The sequence below is a fragment of the Anomaloglossus baeobatrachus genome, chromosome 1, assembly GCF_048569485.1.
Source record: "Anomaloglossus baeobatrachus isolate aAnoBae1 chromosome 1, aAnoBae1.hap1, whole genome shotgun sequence".
In the NCBI taxonomy this organism is placed as follows: domain Eukaryota; kingdom Metazoa; phylum Chordata; class Amphibia; order Anura; family Aromobatidae; genus Anomaloglossus; species Anomaloglossus baeobatrachus.
Window position 1 is genome coordinate 757,098,389 of NC_134353.1, and position 20,097 is coordinate 757,118,485.

The 20,097-nt window shown below is 39.6% G+C and overlaps 1 protein-coding gene across 3 annotated transcripts in view; it reads left to right on the top strand.

The window, feature by feature from the left end:
• Nucleotides 1-20,097, top strand: part of WSCD2 (WSC domain containing 2) — a 685,960-nt gene that overhangs the window by 232,903 nt on the left and 432,960 nt on the right. For 2 of the 3 annotated variants that reach the window (XM_075324018.1, XM_075324011.1), the window contains one exon: nt 6,921-7,876. The exons of the other annotated variant lie outside the window; for it this stretch is intronic. In XM_075324018.1, the coding sequence (XP_075180133.1) occupies nt 7,495-7,876 (382 nt within the window). In that variant the 5' untranslated portion in view covers nt 6,921-7,494. The remainder of the gene's footprint in view (nt 1-6,920; nt 7,877-20,097) is intronic. 3 annotated transcript variants of the gene reach the window in all.

The following is a 20,097-nucleotide window of genomic DNA, read 5'->3' on the forward strand; positions in this document are numbered from 1 at the left end:
ATGCAGCCAGCCATAAACAGAACACTTCCAGGGGAGGGTGAGCAGAGTTTTTCCTTTTTTTGGGTGCACGCTACATCCAATCATGCTGCTGTTACCCCCAGTGTGAGCCGTTCAAACACTGCAAGCGGCTCTCACTGGGCTGAGCACCAAGCATACCTCAGCACACCAAGGCTTGCTCAAGTGGTCATCATATGTAAAGCACCCGAATTCTGAACCCAAATTCAGTTTTTTTTTATAAAGTCTATGTTCGGTACAAACACCAAGCTTTGGGGTTCCTTCATCTCTTTTGCCAGCATATTTCTGCTGGATCCATTCTAACTGATGATAACTGGACAAGTGAACTTAGCCTAAACAGGACATGTGCTTTCAACAGTGTGGTAAACAATGTTGTCCACACTATAATTATACGAACATACAAACCATTATTCTGTGGTTTTGGGAATGTGCTCTTCTTTTCTAAAAACAGTCAGTAAACATCTGCTGATAGGCTTGTATATTGCTGATAAGGAATCGTTTAACAGTTGGAGTAAGGCAGTGTAAATGGTTAGTTAACCCATGCTGAAGCCATCAATAAAACAGTGAAACACAAAGCAACACATCATCTATAGAAGGCAAATGATGCAAAATGTTTAATGAATCCAAATTCAAAAAAGATTTTTAGTCCAAAATATGTTTAACTTCTTCCTGACATAGGACATAATAGTATGTCTTATTTCGAGTTTCTATGTATGATGCAAGCTCAGCTCTCCTAAATGACAAATGATGGCTGTGTTACGTAGCTGTCATCTGTGTCTAACGGCAGATATTGGTACTTGCTCTAATTGCTGAAATTTTCCACTGAGAATTTTATTTTGTGAAAGGGGACTAAAAAGTAAAGTAAAAATAAAATTCAAACCTCAAATTCAAATTTCCCCCTTTTTTCTCCATAAAGAAGTAAATAAATAGACAAATAACTAAAAAACAATATTCAGTATTTCCTCACCCATAAATGTCCAGTCAATCAAAATCTAAAATGAATCAAAGCGAACAGTAAAGCGGGCTTTACACGCTATGATAATGTTAATGTTTTATCGTTGGGGTCACGTCATTAGTGACGCACATCCGGCGTCATTAACGGTATTGCAGCGTGTAACACTTACCAGCGACCTTAAACGTCCTCTAAAGTGCTGAAAATCGTTCACCGTGGAGAGGTCGTCCTAAAACCAAAAAATGTTAATGGTTGTTTATAGATGTTGTTCCTCGTTCCTGCGTCAGTACACATCGCTGTGTGTGACACCGCAGGAGCGAGGAACCTCACCTTACCTGCGTCCTGCCCGCCCGTTTACATCCTGCGCATCTCCGCCCCTCCGCTTTGATTGGCCGGCCGCTTAGTGACGTCGCGGTACGTGACGTACTCTCGGAAGATAGAAACTTTTTCCAATGGCCCTGTTCTCATTTACTATAAAGATGAGATCTACAGTGCTGTTCCTCTCCCTCTCAGTACTTGTAATTCAGTGTGACAGGAGCTCCTCCTTGCTGCTCCCCCTCCCTTCTGGGACGTTACATCACACATCAGTAGGCGCAGCCTGCTCCATGCTGTTGGTAACAGCCCATCCCCTGATAAAATCTGCTTCCTTGCAGTCTGACAACAGGGTGGCATGGCCATGTCCCCGCCATGCCTCCTGCTCTTTTTTATATTTTAGTTGTACCCCTCCCAATTAAATCTTGTATGAATATGTGTATATGTAAAAAATCAAAAACAAGGGCAACAATTTTTTCAGAAGATAACAAATATACAAGATTGGGTAGGGCAGGGTACGACGTAAAACAAAAATAGGGAGTAGAGTTTGATATGGATTTATATAAGGATCACATTCTCTCTAAAATAAGAGACAAAAAAGAGTCTGCTATAACTGTGCTTTTAATTGATAATAGTAACCATATACAATATATGAAAATTATAATAAAAATAAATAAGTAATAAGTTACAGTACAAATTATAGAACTAGTAGCATGCAGTAATTTAAAAGACGTAAAAACCCGATATACCGGTGTATAAAGAAATGTATAATTGTATCTGCAATAATAACACTAGCATACAGAAGTAGAGAGCACCAAAAGACTCACTGACTTAAAAGTGAGCAATATTCCCCAGGAGACATTTATGGTGTAAATGTCACATCATAATACCTTGAAAAATTGTGCATGAGATGAGCCAAAGGGAGGACATGAGGGGGTGCACAGGCACTAAACGCACGGAGGTGCCTCTACTTCCTATTTACTTTCTTAGTCGTATACTTCCTCACCAAATATTATATATTTGTTATCTTCTGTTATTTTTTGTTAAATTAACTTTATGGAATGATTTTTGTTGCTTGGTTTGCCTTCGTTGTTGTTTTTTTCCTGGCTGTTTATTAATTATATTGCTGTCAATTGCTTCACGGGATAATTGAAAAAAACCTCCTCCTGGTTTTTCATACATTAAGTATTATTTATTTAGGGACTGACTTTGTTCATTAATGGAGGTTGTTTTGTGCTTATAAGATGGGTGCAATGATTTTTAAGAAGACTGAAAAATCATCATTATTGGCAGCACATCATACTGTGTAAGTTCACATGTTCAGGAATCTGATAGAACAGATCCAGCAGCAATCTATTGGCCAAAAAGATGTACAGACCACTTTTTGGTCTGTTTTAAATAATTGATTTCAGCTGAATTTGTTTTCTTACATGGTCTATAAAAAACAGATCTGTTAATGGATTGCTATTTAGCCATCCAATTTTCTTTCATTTGTAAAGGATGTTTTCTGTTTACTGGACCAGTTTCAAATGCAAGATAATTAGAAATCGGTTAATGGATCCGTTTTTCATAGACTCCAATGTCAAACAAATTATTCCAGCTTAAATCAATTATTTAAAAACTGACAAAACAGTTATGCCTATAGGTGAGTAGACCCATGGAAGGTTCAGCTGGACTTTGGATAAAGTTCGGTTTGAGACCCGGACTTGACCTGAACCCCAATGGAAATCACTAATGGGCAGTTTGGGTCTCTGCCCACATGCAGCCAGCCATAAACAGAACACTTCCAGGGGAGGGTGAGCAGAGTTTTTCCTTTTTTTTGGGTGCACGCTACATCCAATCATGCTGCTGTTATCCCCAGTGTGAGCCGTTCAAACACTGCAAGCGGCTCTCACTTGGCTGAGCACCAAGCATACCTCGGCACACCAAGGCTTGCTCAAGTGGTCATCATACGTAAAGCACCCGAACTCTGAACCCAAATTCATTTTTTTTTTTTATAAAGTCTGTGTTCGGTACAAACACCAAGCTTTGGGGTTCGTTCATCTCTTTTGGCAGCATATTTCTGCTGGATCCATTCTAACTGATGATAACTGGACAAATGAACTTAGCCTAAACAGCACATGTGCTGTCAACAGTGTGGTAAACAATATTGTCCACACTATAATCATACGAACATACAAACCATTATTCTGTGGTTTTGGGAATGTGGTCTTCTTTTCTAAAAACAGTCAGTAAACATCTGCTGATAGGCTTGTATATTGCTGATAAGGAATCATTTAACAGTTGGAGTAAGGCAGTGTAAATGGTTAGTTAACCCATGCTGAAGCCATCAATAAACAGTGAAACACAAAGCAACACATCGTCTGTAGAAGGCAAATGATGCAAAATGTTTAATGAATCCAAATTCAAAAAAGATTTTTAGTCCAAAATATGTTATCTTCTTCTTGACATAGGACATAATAGTATGTCTTATTTCGAGTTCCTATGTATGATGCAAGCTCAGCTCTCCTAAATGACAAATAATGGCTTTGTTGCGTAGCTGTCATCTGTGCCTAACGGCAGATATTGGTACTTGCTCTAATTGTTGAAATTTTCCACTGAGAATTTTATTTTGTGAAAGGGGACTAAAAACTAAAGTAAAAATAAAAACAAAATTCAAACCTTCAATTCAAATTTCCCCCTTTTTTCTCCATAAAGAAGTAAATAAATAGACAAATAACTAAAAAACAGTTTTCAGTATTTCCTCACCCATAAATGTCCAGTCAATCAAAATCTAAAATGAATCAAAGCGAACAGTAACGCGGGCTTTATACGCTACGATATCGTTAATGTTTTATCATCGGGGTCACGTCGTTAGTGACGGACATCCGGCTTTATTAACGGTATTGTAGCGTGTAACACTTAACAGCGACCTTAAACGTCCTCCAAAGTGCTGAAAATGGTTCACCATGGAGAGGTCATCCTAAAACCAAAAATTGTTAATGGTTATTTATAGATGTTGTTTCTCGTTCCTGCAGCAGCACACATCGCTGTGTGTGACACCGCAGGAGCGAAGAACCTCACCTTACCTGCGTCCCGCCCACAATGAGGAAGGAAGGAGGTGGGCGGGATGTTCGTCCCGCTCATATCCGCCCCTCCGCTTTGATTGGCTGGCCGCTTAGTAACGTCGCGGTGACGTCACCGTGACACCGAACGCACCTCCCCCTTGAGGGAGGGATTTTTCGGCAGTCACAGCGACGACGACAACCAGTTAAGTGCGTGTGACGCTGCTGTAGCGATAATGTTCACTGCGGCAGCGATCACACGATATCGCATGCACGACGGGGGCTGGTGCTTTTGCGTACGATATCGCTAGCAATTGCTAGAAATATCGTAGCATGTAAAGCCCACTTTAATGCTATAAAGAGAAAAATAATCAAGATGTCGAAATTAAGCTTTTTAATTGCCCCATTTCCCTAAACAAATCCAATAAAAAAATGATCAAATTGTTGTAAGTAACTCAAAATGGTTCAAAGAAACCTTTAGTATTACTTGCAAAAAAACAAGCTCTCACACAGCAACATTGATGGAAAAATAAAAATCCCATGTGTCTCAGTAAATGGCAAGAAAACAAGTTTATTTTTTCTTTGCAAATTTCTATCTTTTTTCACCTTAATTTAAACACAATCAAAAACCCAATTCTCACATGAGAATTCTATTTTTAATTATTTCTTTATGCTTTTCTAGATAGAAAAATAAAAAGTTGTCTCTTGGAAGAAGGGGAATGTAAAAAAGAAAGTTCAAAAATGAAAATTGCACTCGGCAGGAAGGTACAAAAGCAATTCTGCAATGCAGAGAGATAATGCCCAATAGTCCTAAATCAATAAATATAATAGCAGGGACTAAGGGGTACTTTTCACGCTGCGACGTTGCTAGCGATCTCGTTAGCGATGTGAAATGCTAGATCGCAAGTGTGATCTTTCGAGATCGCACATAGGTAATTTAACGCATGTGCGATCTCGAAAGTTCTAGCATTTCACATCGCTAACGAGATTGCTAGCAATGTCGCAGTGTGCAAAGTACCCCTAACACTTGACACCAACATTCAAGCACTACACACAATCTGGCTTGAGTGAAGAGCTTGTGTTGTGAGGATTTTTCTTAAATGGCAGTCATTAATTCTGGTATCTGTAAGATTGCACATATTGACCTATATGAAGGCAGATTATTATAGAGCAAGAGGACCTGAACAGTTTGATTAGATAAATGTTTGGAAAAATACTCAGTATCTTGCCATACACATGAATGCTTGGCTCAGGTGAGCGTTCATGTGTTCTCTATGGTGAGAGGGGAGTAAGCTGCTACCAGACAGTTGGAATCAGCTTATGTAGTGAGACAACAAAATAATTTAGTGTCTGAATTCAAACTGATCAATTCTCCACTCTCTGAATCTGAACATTATTTGTCAGAGGTGAGAGGAGAAGCCCCCATTCACATTAGTTGGTCTCCAGTGTAATTGATGATAGGCCCTTCCTCATGTGCACAGGACTAATCTCATTATTATTATTATTATTTATTATTATATCGCCATTTATTCAATGGTGCTTTACATGTGAAAAGGGTAAACATAAAAAGAAGTACAATAATCATGAACAATACAAGGCACAGACAGGTACAGGAGGAGAGAGGACCCTGCCCACGAGCGCTCACAGTATAGAGATTATAGGTGAGGGTACAATAGGTGAGGACAGAGGTGGTTGTGAAGTAGTTTACTGGTCTGAGGGTTACTGCAGGTTGTAGACTTGTCAGAAGAGGTGGGTCTTCAGGTTACTTTTGAAGCTTTTCACGGTAGCTGAGAGTCTGATATGCTGGGGTAGAGCATTCCAAAGTATAGAGGAGGCCCAGGAGAAATCTTGTATGCAATTGTGAGAAGAGAAGCTAAGAGTGGAGTGGAGAAGGAAATTTTGTGAGGTTCTGAGGTTGCGTTTAGGTAAGTACCGGGAGACTAAAGGGTGCCTTACACGCTGTGACATCGCTAGCGATCTCGTTAGCGACGTGACACACCAGATCGCAGATGCAATCTGCTGAGATCGCACATAGGTCGTTTTTTTTTATAGCGCCGGTCACATGTGCGATCTCGGCAGATCGAATCTGCGATCTGGCGTGTCACATCGCTCACGAGATCGCTAGCGATGTCGCAGTGCGTAAAGCACCATATAATCACAGATGTCATATGACACATTGGTCATCGATCGACTCTTCAAACTATGATTTCCCTGGCTACAATCATGCAGTCAGGCACTGATTCATGCTGCTTGTTGTTCATGCAGCAGGAATTGAATTACAGGTTACCTTTAAGCCCTCTATGGATGAGAATTAAATATACTACAAATTATGCTAATCTGTTTCTCACAAAACTAAGTATTGATTTAATCATCTCATCTTGTTCTATATCATGCTACCTGATCAGTGAGAGTTCATTGTCACTGGTTTTTGTTAACAGCTGATATAAATATTTTTCCATTCTTTGCTTTTCCGTGTTTACTTGTATTTAGATCTCATTCTGTTGTACTGTTAAAAATATTCTTTCTTTTTCTTACGTTTTTTTTTAAGCTGAAATGTCCCAAATGACTAAGGAGGTTATTTTCCATTTGACTTGTAGGTGCAGCATTTTCATCTTGGACCAAAGTGAATGACGGTTTATTTAACAAAAGGTTCCTCTGAGTGTTTTGTACCTGGGGACCTTTCTTCTTTACAGAAAAAGAAGTGGTGTCATTTCCATTAAAGTGATGCTTCCAAGATTCTGTGCTCAAGAACTGAAAACAGAAAGAATGAGCGAAAGCTGTGTCAGCTGATCGGCTTTCAAACCACCTTCATACTCTCAATTTTCTTAAAATGAACTGTCCATCAATGGCGTCTCTAGGGTCCCTCTTTGGAACCTTTATTGGCTAGGAGTAGACTGAGCAGAAATGGAATACACAGCACAGTCACTTGTAAAGCAATCGCTTCTTATTTTTACAGCACGCTGCTTTTTAGTGCAAAGAAATGTTTTCTCCTTCAGATAATTTAAAAATTGCAGTATATTTTCTTAAACAGCCCACTTCTGCTTAACTATTCTGACCGTGTCTATAATACAGGATGTTGTGAACAGAATGTGGCAGATATGGAAGCTGAATATTGTGATTAATTAAACTAGTGAAAAGGCTTTTAAAATAAACTCAGATAATGTACAAGATATGGCCAAGATAATTGCAAAATTTCAGAGGTATTTTCGACGGAAGCCTATTCGCTTTTTCACGTTTATAATCTTATATTTAACGGCTGGAAGTGTTGTATTTTTGCACGCAAGTTTTGAAGGAGAACATATTGTGTCAGAAAGTGATAAGACGTTGGTTGATGGCATCAGTGATCGAGGAGACCTCCCAGAACCTGGAACAGCCCCGTTAGTTAGGGTTTTTAAGGAAGCACCAGAGTCACCAAGCACACCAAGGAGATATGGACCATGGTTCAAAACATCAGGCAAAGAGTCTCTGGAGAGGACTAAGCAAGGAGACTTTGGAGGTACATGGAATAGAGCTCTGAAAGGGAGAAGTATGAGAGAACAGGAAGAAGGGAGAGGTAAGAAGAAACAGATCTGTGATACAGATGTTCTTTGTCTTGTTAAAAAAAATTGCAGTTCAAATTTGAAGAGAAAAGGGTTAATAGACCACACTACTGTAGAAATCAGGATCCATGTAGAAGGAATTATTTTATTTGTCTACGTGTTTCAAAGCCTTAAAGCTTCTTCCTCAGGTATATGATTGGTCCTGAAGAAGAAGCCATAAGGCTTTGAAATGCGTAGACAAATAAAATAATTCCTTCTACATGGATCCTCCTTTGTACAGTAGTGAGGTTTATTAACCCTTATCTCTCCAAATTTGAACTGCATCTTGATGTGGGTTCTGCTGCAGCCGTATTTACACCATTACAGTGGTTGTGACTCTCACAACCACACCAGTTGAGTCTACCCTCCCTTACAGCACATTGCTGACAGTGTTTTAGGATAAGACCCTATTTGTACTTTCTGTCTCTTCCAGCATTTTTAACAATTGTTAAAAAAAGTTATAATTTATGTGCTGCATTATTCCTAAATCAACCTCAAAGAAAACTAAAAGTACTACAACTAGTAAATTTAGAAAATAATCCACTTAATGACCTGTGATGTACATTTCCATCACAGGCCTCTGCAGGATGTATATAGAGCAGGCTCAGGAGCTGAGCACACTTCATATCTGTCACATGCCATCTCTCTGTAACAGCAGATAGAGCTAGTACCAGTCGCTGCTGTTAACCATTAAATCCTTACGTCAATCACCAACATCCCCATTTAAATGTCTTGCTTGCTGATTTGCCCAAGCACTGGCACATATTCCCTACCTACTTTCCTGGGGCGCAGAAGGGTAAATATAGCAGCCACGGGCACACTGATAGCTCCCATGGCTTCACAGTTACCCTGTGAAGCTCAGCCACATGCTGAGCAACATAGGAGAACCACAATTATACTATAAACTGCAGCATATAGTATAAGCAATCAAAAAATCAGGTTCAGAAATAAAATGAAAAAGAAAAACATAAAAGTTTAAATCACCAACCTTTTCCACCATTTAAAAATAGAGAAATAAATATGTTATTATTGTGTCCATAAAAATCCAATCTATCGAAATATAAAATGAGTGAAACAGTACATTAAACCCCCCAAAAAATAAGAATTGTTGTTTCAGTCTTTGAATTTCTCAAAAAAAATAGGATAAAAAGTGATTTAAATGTCCTATGTGCCTGAAAATAGTACCAATAAAAAATAAAGCTCAAAGCTAAAAAGAAAAACAATAAAAAACAAACCCTGACATAGGTCAATGTTTGTTTATCACATTGTTCAGATTTATTTTTAACCACTAAAATGCTAAAAGAAAAAGACAGCCTTGTATGGCATCAGTGCAGTCTGAGGCTGTCTGTGCACATTTCGTAATTGCATGCAGTGACGTCCCCAGCACAATCTATGAAGATTGTGCATGAGACGTGCGCACGATGCTTTTATGAATGTAGCGATTTGGGTGCTAAAATTTTGACCCAAATCCGTGCGTTCATAAAATGAGCATGGCAATTATTCCGTGCGCTATGGATGCAGCTCCCGCTCTGTCTATGGTAGGGGCAGCAGCCATAGCGCATGAAATCGTCTTTTTTTGTACAGAAAAATGCATCCATTACGCATTGTTTCTGCAGCGATTTGAAGCGCACATGTGCTGTCAAATCGCTGCAGAATATTCAGCAGTTACGTGCGCAGGAGCCCTGAGGGTATGTGCGCACATCAAATGCAGAAAAAAATGCACCCTCTGGTAGACTGGACAACTGTAAACACTGCGTTTGACAAAACAAAATGCATCCATAAAGCATGCATTTTGAATGTGTTTTGAATGCGTTTTGAATGCAATTTGGATGCATTTTTGACAGTGCAGTCCCACTCGGCTCTGCTACATCCCCATAGAGCATGGCTGGCTGCCAGACAGAGACGCACGATCAGAATGAACTCGGATGAACTTCACCCAACTTCATTGTCATTGCTCTGTCTGTGTGCCATGGCCTGATTTGCAGTCACCAGTAAAGGACTCACCGTTGATTACAAATGCCCTGAGTGACTGAAGTGAGCCGCGCGATCAGCGGTGCCGCCACTCAAGTTACCCGCGGCCAGCAGGAGTCCACCACCTGAGAATTCAAATCACCTGAGTGAGGGCACCACTGATCGCGCAGCTCACTTCAGTCACTTGGGCGACTTGCTGTCACAGTTGGAGGATCCAGCGGTGGTCACGGGTAACCTGAGTGATGTCATCGTTAATAGCGCGACTCACTTCAGTTGCTGCGTGGAGCTGACAGAGTGGTCGTGGTCTGTCTCACTGTCAGCTTCCGATGTAGCAGAGTTGAAAGCATCGTGGGACCTCATGTGGATTACGTCGGACCTGGAGGGCTGTTTGGGGATTAATAAAGTGGTAAAAGAGGATGTTTATTCTTTTTTTTCTTTTATTCCAAATAAAGGATTTCTTGGGTGTATGTGTTTATTTTCTTTTACTTACAGATTAATCATGGGGGGGTGTCTCATAGACGCCTGCATGATTAACCTAGAACTTAGTGGCAGCTATGGGCTGCCATTAACTCCTTATTACCTCGATTGCCACCGCACCAGGGCAATTCGGGATGAGCCTGTCAGAGTCCTAGGACTGTCGCATCTATCATAAGCTGCTGGCTGATATTTTTAGGCTGTGTAGGGCCCCCCATTCTGAGAATACCAGCCCTCAGCCATGTGGCTTTATCTTGGCTGGTATCAAAATTGGTGGGGACCGCACGTTGTTTTTTTTTAAATTATTTATTTATTTATTTTACTGCATGACATAGACCTGCTCAACGGCGGCTGTGATTGGTTGCACTGAGACAGCTGTCACTCAGCGTGGGGGCTCGTCTGAATGCAACCAATCATAGGCGCCGGTGGGCGGAGGTAGCAGTGAATACAAGATGGAATAATGAGTGGCCGGGATTTTCAAAAGCTGGAGAAGCTTTGCGATAGCTGTGCAGTGCTGCCCGGTGATCGGTTAGTATGGCAATAAGTAAGGAAGGCTGAAAAACCACCACCTTTAAACAAGAAACATGAGATAAAACGTCACGACTGGGCCAAGAAATATCTTAACCCCTTCACGATCCATGACGTAGATATCCATCATGGATCGTGTGAGGTTAATCATGAATTAATGATTTCAACAGCTGACGTGTGTCTGCAAGTTATGAGTTGAATCGCATTCCACCAGCAACTTTGAACCCCTTACATCTCGCTGCCAAAATCTGGCAGCGAGATGTATATGCGCGCGGCCATTACTTTTACTTACCGCCGCCCCCACCGTAAGTCCCACTCATGATCTCATGACTTCTGGTTGCTGCCATGGTAGCACAGGGTCATGTGATGATGCCTGTAGCTAACATGATTCACGTTCTCTCAGTGGCAGCATAGTGCTAGCACTGAGAGTAAAGCAGCATATCTGCAGATCTCAGCTCTGTAGCTAAGCTCTACATATATGGCATATTTGGAGTGATCAGATTGCTGATCGTTATAGTCCCCTAGGGGGACTAGTAAAATAAATAAAAAGTAGAAAAAAGTTTTAAAAAATTAAAAAAAATATAAAAACCTAAAAGTTAAAATCACCCCCCTTTCGCCCCATTGAAAATTAAAGGGTTAAAAAAATAAAAACTATACACATATTTGGTATCGCCGTGCTCAGAAATGCCCAATCTATCAAAATATAAAATCAATTAATCTGATCAGTAAATGGCGTAGTGGCAAAAAAATTCCAAACGCCAAAATTACGTTTTTTGGTCGCTGCAAGTTTTGCGCAAAATGCAGTAACAGGCGGTCAAAATGTAGCCTCTGCGCAAAAATGGTACTATTAGAAATGACGGCTCGAGTCGCAAAAAATAAGTTGTCACTGAGGTATAGATCCCAAAAAATGAGAACGCTACGGATTTTGGAAAATGGCGCAAAACGTGGGCCACTTTTTTTGGACAAACTTGTGAATTTTTTTTAACCACTTAGATACAAGTAAACCTATACATGTTTGGTGTCTACAAACTCGCACTGACCTCAAGCATCACAACTAAACATCAGTTTTACCATATAGTGCACATGGTGAATAAAATATCCCAAAAACGTTTGTGCAATCACACTTTTTTTGCAGTTTTTCCACACTTTGAATTATTTTGCTGTTTTCCAGTACACTATATGGTAAAACTTATGGTTTAGTTTAAAAGTACAACTCATCCTGCATAAAACAAGCTTTCATATGGCAAGATTGACAGAAAAATAAATAAGTTACAGCTCTTGGAAGAAGGGGAGCAAAAGGAAAATGGAAAACACCCTGGGGCTGAAAGGGTTAACACTAATTATTCAAAGGTTTTATGGACTGATGAAATGAGTGTGACTCTTGATGGGCCAGATGGATAGGCCAGAGGCTGGATCAGTAAAGGGCAGAGAGATACACTCTGACTCAGACGCCAGCAAGGTGTAGGTGGGGTACCGGTATGGATGGGCTGGTATCATAAAAGATGAACTGCCAGTTTCTGGAAGACAACTTCAGCAAGCAGTGGTACAGGATGAAGTCGGTATCATTCAAGAAAAACATGATTTTCATGCTGGACAATGCTCCATTCCATACATCCAACTACTCCACAGCGTGGCTGGCCAGTAAAGGTCTAAAAGAGGAAAAAATAATGGCATAGCCCCCTTGTTCACCTGATCTGAGCCCCATAGGGAACCTGTTGTCCCTCATAAAATGTAAGATCCACATGGAGGGAAAGCAGTACACCTCTCGGAACAGTGTCTGGGAGGCTGTGATGGCTGCTGCACGCAATGTTGATCGTAAACAGATCAAGCAACTGACAGAATCTATGGATGGTAGGCTGTTGAGTGTCATCCTAAAGAAAGGTGGCTATATTGGTCACTAATTTTTTGGGTTTTGTTTTTACATGTCAGAAATGTTTATTTTTAAACTTTGTGCAGTTATATTGGTTTACCTGATAAAATAAACAAGTGAGATGGGAATATATTTGTTTTTTATTAAGTTGCCTAAGAATTCTGCTCAGTAATAGTTACCTGCACAAACAGATATCCTCCTAAGATAGCCAAATCTAAAAAAAACCCACTCCAACTTCCAAAAATATTATGAGTCTTTTGGGTTGATTGAGAACATAGTTGTTTATCAATAATAAAAAAAAATCCTCTAAAATACAACTTGCTAATGATTCTGCACACAGTGTATTGCTAAGGGTAACCCAAGCAGCTACTGGCTGCTAACCCCCACTACTAGGTGTTACCTTCACTGGCAATGGAAAATCCAGGGAAGCCTTTTTCTTAAGTTTTTTTGCCCAAAAACTAAAAAAAAATAAAAAAAAATGACGTGAGCTTCGCCCTATTTTTGTGTGCTAGCCAGGTACAGCAGGCGGGTATGGGCTGCCCCCAAGCCCCAGCTGCCTATTTGTACCCGGCCGGGAACTAAAAATGTAGGGAAGGCCTATTTTTTAATTATTTCATCAATTTCATGAAAGAATTAATAAAAAACAATGTGGGCTGCGCCCAATTTTTGTGTTCAGCCAGGTACAACTAGGCAGCTGGGGATTGGAATCTGCAGCACAGGGTAGCCCAAGCTTTCTGCCCTCCCCGCTGAAAATTGGAGTCCGAAGCTGCCCTGCTTTCATAGAAGTGCTATCTTCTGGCGCTGTATCTAACTCTGCTAGCGGCCCTGGTGCCGGATGGCATGATGGGTAATAAGAGGTTAATAACAGCTGTGTTTTACCAGCTGATATAAATCCCAAGATTCTTAATGTCAGGCCAAGTTTGACCCAACCATTTAGAATCTCCAATAAAGGGTTAAAAAAAAACACCACACAGAGAAAAAATACTTTATTAGAAATAAATGCACAGACACTTTATTACAAATAAATACAAATACACACTTAGGAACTCCATCTTTATTATTCCCTCTCACCCCTCCACAATCCTGGTTTTCTGTCTGAGAGAGAGATTTTGGTACTGACCATGCCAGGCTGCTTTCTGGGCATGCTTAGTACAGAAAAAAGGATCCTGTCTATCAGAATGTGGTGACTTCCAGTAGAGCAGGATCCGGCTCATTGAAACACATTGCAGGTACCGTCGCAATCTAATGGATCCATTGACATGCAGTATTTTGACCGAAAACAAAAACTCTGCAAGTAGCATTTTTGAAAAAAAGTAAAATACCGCAAAGCAACGGATTCAGTGTGTTAAACAAGCAATCGCAAGTGACCGCATATTGCTGCAATTCCATAGAAATGACAACGCATTTGTAAAGGATCCAGCTTTGCGCCAAAAAACCATTTGTGCCGCAGTTAAAAAAAAGTTGATGTGAATGTAGCCTTAACCGTATTCCCCCTATTTTCTTAAAGGAGTTGGTCAATTGATTAAAACAATTTTAAAATAAGCTGAGACTAATATTAAAATATCAGAGGAGATACGTCCTGCCAGCAGTTCTTACTCAGTCTCGTATTGACATCAGAAAGGTCAGGAAATGCCCTCTTAAAGCGCACTAATCACCAGTATTTTCCTTTATAACCTAAAGCCAGTGCTATACTGGAGTTAACATGCTAATTCTAATACATACCTTTAGTGATCAGCTCGGATGTACAAGTTTTGAAACACATGCAAGTAAAGTTTGTCAATTGAACAGTGTTTTTGATTGTCAGTAACTGGCGATCAGCTAATAGCTGGGATGTGGTTTGATAGTAATTCCCGCCCCCTTGTCTGTTGTTCTTCCCCCTATCATTTATTTATGCTAATTTCATTATAGAAGCATTTTACTAATGGTTGTGGCTAGAAGGACCTTGCCAACATCATACCCATGTGACCAAAAGGGGCAGGGCCTCAGCCAACATAGCTGATACCAGAAGCAACATTATTTTTCTGTTGGCTGAGGCCCCACCTCTTGTGGTCACATGGGTATGACATCAGGAAGGTCCTTCTAGCCACAGTGATTTATAGCCACAACCTTCTATAATTAATGAAATTAGCATAAATTATAGATAGTGGGAGAATGGACAGGCAGAGGGCGGGAATCATTATCAAACCCCACCCCAGATATCAGCTGATCGGCAGATGCTGCCAATCAAAAAGATGCTCATTTTACAAACTTTACTAGCTTGTGTTTCAAAAACTATACATCCTAGCTGACAACTAAAGGTATATATAGAATCAGCCTGATAGTACCAGTATATCACTGGCTTTAGGTTATGTAGGAAAATCCTGGTGATTGAGGCGCTTTAACCATTCATTGGCTGCAGTGGTGACCTCAGAAATTAATTGGAGATTTTCTATCACTCCCATTGCGTAAAAACTAGCCAAGGAAGGTAGGACTGAGAAAGTTTTGGACTGAGACCTTTAGGGGATTACTTTTATTTTTAATATCAGTCTTAATCCGTCAAGGCATAGGTTTAATCCACTAGACAACTCAAACGTCTCAATGCTCCTCACAATTATAATATTTGTTCTCTACTTTGATGATAAGTGTTGATAAAATGTATTTCCATGATACAAAGTATCTGTATATATAAACATTGTATTATTTTCAGCTTTAATTTCGCAGCAGTACAGTGATTCCAACAATTTATCTTTTTTATGTTTGTTTTTTATCTGCAGAATTGCTACACATGACACAGCATGCACTGTACACAAGCAATTTCAGACAAAATTTCAAAGCATTTTCAGAGAAAAAAAACAAACAAGTAAAAGACTAGTCAAAGAAAAATAGTCTTTGTATTTCTGCTGAGGAGCTTAGAGTGAAACATGAATTATTACACCTGCATGATGGAAACAAACAGCACAGCTCACCTGAGATTCCATTGTTCTTGTGTAAGATGTTTGACCAGCACAATGATTCCATTACCAAGGTTATCTCTGTATAGGTTCAAACTTAGCAAACCACTTGAAATTGTTATTTAATGCAAATAGATTTTTTGGAGTTGGAATAAGTGTCAGAATTCAATGCAATTAATCTATCGCATTTGAGCTTGAAGAATGAATACCAAATTGTGTTGCCAGAAGGAGATATACACGAATGAACAAAGAAAATTAATAAATAATAAATAAGTAATCTCCAAAATGGAGTCAGGCTACTACGCCAGAACAAAACCAATAGAAAAGGTAGCCAAGGACAATACAATAATAAAATATAGAATTTTTATTAAAGATAATGGTAAAAACAGTACATGCAAGGGTGAGTAATGAACAAAGTGCCGAGGCACCACAAGATTCAGCAATTGGGTTTGCAAACAGAAAATCAATAGATTACATAGGGATAAAGGTATATGTTACATTCTAAATATCTGTCCCCATCATGGGTATAACAGTAATTTAGATGAATGTGATCTTCAAGCAAATCATATGATATAATTAACTGTTTGCATATCACTAAAAGGCATAAACACAGGCAGGAAAAGCCAAGGAAAAATACCAAGGAAATCCCATCATAGGGGTAGATTACCTGTCGCCATTAGCCACTGCTGAGCCACACCAACACGTGTTTCGGCCGTAGCCTACGTCAGGGAGGTGTGCATTTGAGCTTGCCAATATCATTTCTGTAATCAGGACATAAAAGAAATAATCATTATTAGAGATTTGCGAATCCGAGGTTCGGTGTTCGTAGCAAACACAGACATTACAAAAAAAAACAGAGTTCGAGTTTGGAGTTTGGGTACTTTATTTATACAGGGTGGGCCATAAGTAAGGATACATCCTGGGTGGGCCATAAGTATAGATACACTCTGATAAAAAAAGAGTAAAGTTGAATTCAAAATGGCGGCTTTGCAGATGGCTGCCTTCGGCATCACTCGGCCACAAACGGTAAGGTGATATTAGCAACCACTTCCATTTTATCAGGGTGTATCTGTACTTATGGCCCACCCTGTAGTAACCACTCGTGCGAGTATCGTTGTGCTCGGGTACACTTGGTGCTTAGCCCATTGCGAGCCACTTGCTGTGTTTCAATGGCTCGCACTGGGGGTATCAACAGCATGATTGGATGTAGTGTGCACCAAACAAAAATAATAAAAAAAACCCTGCCCCCCCGCCCCTGGAAATGTTCTCTTTATGGCTGGCTATATGTGTGTGGAGACCCGACCTGCCAATCAGTGACTTCAGTTGGGGTTCAGGCCAAGTCTGGGTCTAAAACTGAACTTTATTTAAAGTCCGGTTGAACCCGCTGAACTGAACTTTCACGGGTATACTCGCGTCTAATCATAATGCAATTTATTTCTTCAGCACATAATAATCAATATAAGAGTTTTAACTTTGGGAAAGGTAATCCAGGAGTCTAGTAGATTGTAATTTGTGACGCATACAATATAATGCATTAGACTGCAAAGGTGTACATATAAATCACATTCGGAGATGAGTGGATCGATACATGGGAGATCAAGTTTGAGTCGAATTTCCTGAATTTCACAGTTTGACACAAATTTGAATAATTTAAGATTTGATTAATGGTTTGCAAAAAGAGATAAAACTTGCCCTTCATCATTTCTCACGCTGCTGAAACATTAGAAAGCAAAGCTAACATTATATTGCTTGCCGCGCGGGCCTCCCCAAAAAGCCATGCAGTTATAATACAATCTATATTATAATGTGCCCCTAATATGTCACTTTATTTTCTTATATGCCACTTTGTCCTCCAGAATAAAAAAAAACCAATCACCTCCCATCCTACCCTCTTTGTACAGACTTCTAGGTGCGCTTCTACTGAATGATGCCAGCAGCGCATTTACATCATTATGCCAGGCATCATCACAGAGAAGACATTGAACAATGCAGAAAGGAGCTGTCTTTTGACATTTTGAAGAGCCGCTGCTATATTAAATTTTAGGATCTCAGATGCAGATTGAATATATCTGCGGCAATACAGGAGCCATGATTTCCCCCCAGGTCACCTCTAATCAATATGATACCATTTATACACCAACAAAAGAGATAAGAGCAATGCTTCAGGGATAGTGAACAATACATCTAGTTTATTCACCAACGTTGTACATCCATCATTGTAGCTTCCTTATCAAGAATTTCTCAATATAAGTGATATGCATTGTGCCTCCTTGAATTCAGTTCAAGTCTCTTCTCTCTGAAGAGAAAATTTGTATATTTAATTTCCCAGAGGAGCATTGCATGGATCATAAGCCTCCTCACACTGGCATGGCAGGCATGCCACAGTCCAAAAGGAGAAACGTTACCCCTTAGATCTCAATGTGGGTGAAAAAGTAGAATGCCTTGTTCATTATTTTTGGGCTGTTACCTCCAGTCTCCATTGTTGGCTTCATTTTTATGGGAACCTTCAGGTTCCAGGAGGCTTTTTCTAAAACTTTGAACAGTGTGCTGCTTCTTTTTCACATTTATATGTGCGATTTATTAATATGTTGCAGAAAGATAGATATATGTATGTTTTATTTTTCTGGCTTTTATTTCATTAACATACTACTTCAGTTTTACAACCTGTAGCTTTTTATTATGCTAATTTTATCATTCTGGTGGTTATGCCATGAAATGTCTTGATCAAGCTACATGTGTAAATGGATAACAAAAAAGTGAGCTGGAGTATGAGTTGGTGTGCATGCAGCTTGTAAGCTCATGTTCATACTAGCGATAAAACATAAAAATCCAAAACCGAAAATAATATAAACATATACCCTGCTGTAACTAATTAAAAGTATAATGCATATAAATAAGCATAGGGTACTTAGTAAACACTATTTTTGATCAAAAAAGTGTAAAGCCATCCCAACGTGATAAGGTGTACCCAATCAGGACAGTACTACACTCTCTAATATTAAAGCCTCTGAAGATTTGAAAAAAAAAAAGAATTATTGTTCTATATGAAGATGGCCTAGGCTATAAGAAGATTGTGACACCCTGAAACTGAGCTACTGCACGGTGGCCAAAACCATACAGCTGTTTAACAAGAAAGGTTCCCCTCAGAACAGGCCTCACCATTGTCGATCAAAGAAGTTGAGTCCACGTGCTCAGGGTCATATCCAGAGGTTGTCTTTTCAATTAGATGTAGATTGTAGATTGTAGATTTCAATCCTTTCTTGAAAAATTTAATATTACCAGTTATGTATATTAGATTTTATGACAGGGTATTGATCCAGGGAACTAGTCTGATTGCCGGATCTGGAGTCAGAAATTTTTTCCCCATTGGAACTTGTTTGCCACATTGGGGTTTTTTTTTTGCCTTCCTCTGGATCAACATGTTAGGCTACGGGTTGAACTAGATGGACTTAGAGTCTCCCTTCAACCTTAAAAACTATGATACTATGATACTATGATACTATGTATGAATGCTGCCAGCATTGCTGCGGAGTTTAAAGGGGTGGGGGAGATTGGTTTGTCAATGCTCAGACTATATGCCGCACATTACATTAAAGTGGTCTGCATCATCCAAGAAGGAAGCCTCTTCTAAAGATGATGCACAAAAAAAATGCAAACAGTTTGCTAAAAACAAGCATACTAAGCACATGGATTACTGGAACCATGTCTTGTGGTCTGATGAAGCTAAGATAAACTTATTTGTTTCAAATGGTGGCAAATATGAGACAGCAACCAGGTGAGGAGTACAAAGACAACTGTGTCTTGCCTACAGTCAAGCATGATGGTGGGAGTGTTATGTTTTCTGGCTGTATGAGTACTGCTGGCTGTGGAAGTAAAGCTCATTGAGGGAACCATAAATGTCAACATGTACTGTAAAATACTGAAGCACAACACAATCCCCCTCCCTCGGAAACTGGGTTGCAGGGCAGTATTCCAATATGATAAGAAACCTGAACACTACTTTATGATGGCCATTGCCATGTTACTGCTGAGGATAAAGGTACTAGACCTAAACCTTATGGAGCATCTGGGGGCCTTCTCAAATGTAAGAGTGGAAGAGGCTTCAAGTGGTTCCTGTGAACTTCATGCTCAAGAGAGTTAAGGCAGGGCTTGAAAATAATGGTGACCACACAAAATATTGACGCTTTGGACACAATTTGGTCATTTTCATTTAGGAGATGTACTCATTTTTATTGCCACTTGTTTAGCCGTTAATGGCTTTGTGTTGAGTTATTTAGTGGGCACCAAATTTACACTGTTATACAAGCCGTACACTGACTATTTTACATTGTATTAAAGTATAATATCTTCAATGTTGACCCATAAAAATGATATAATATAATATTTACAAAAATGTGAAGAGTTTATTCACTTTTGTCAAATA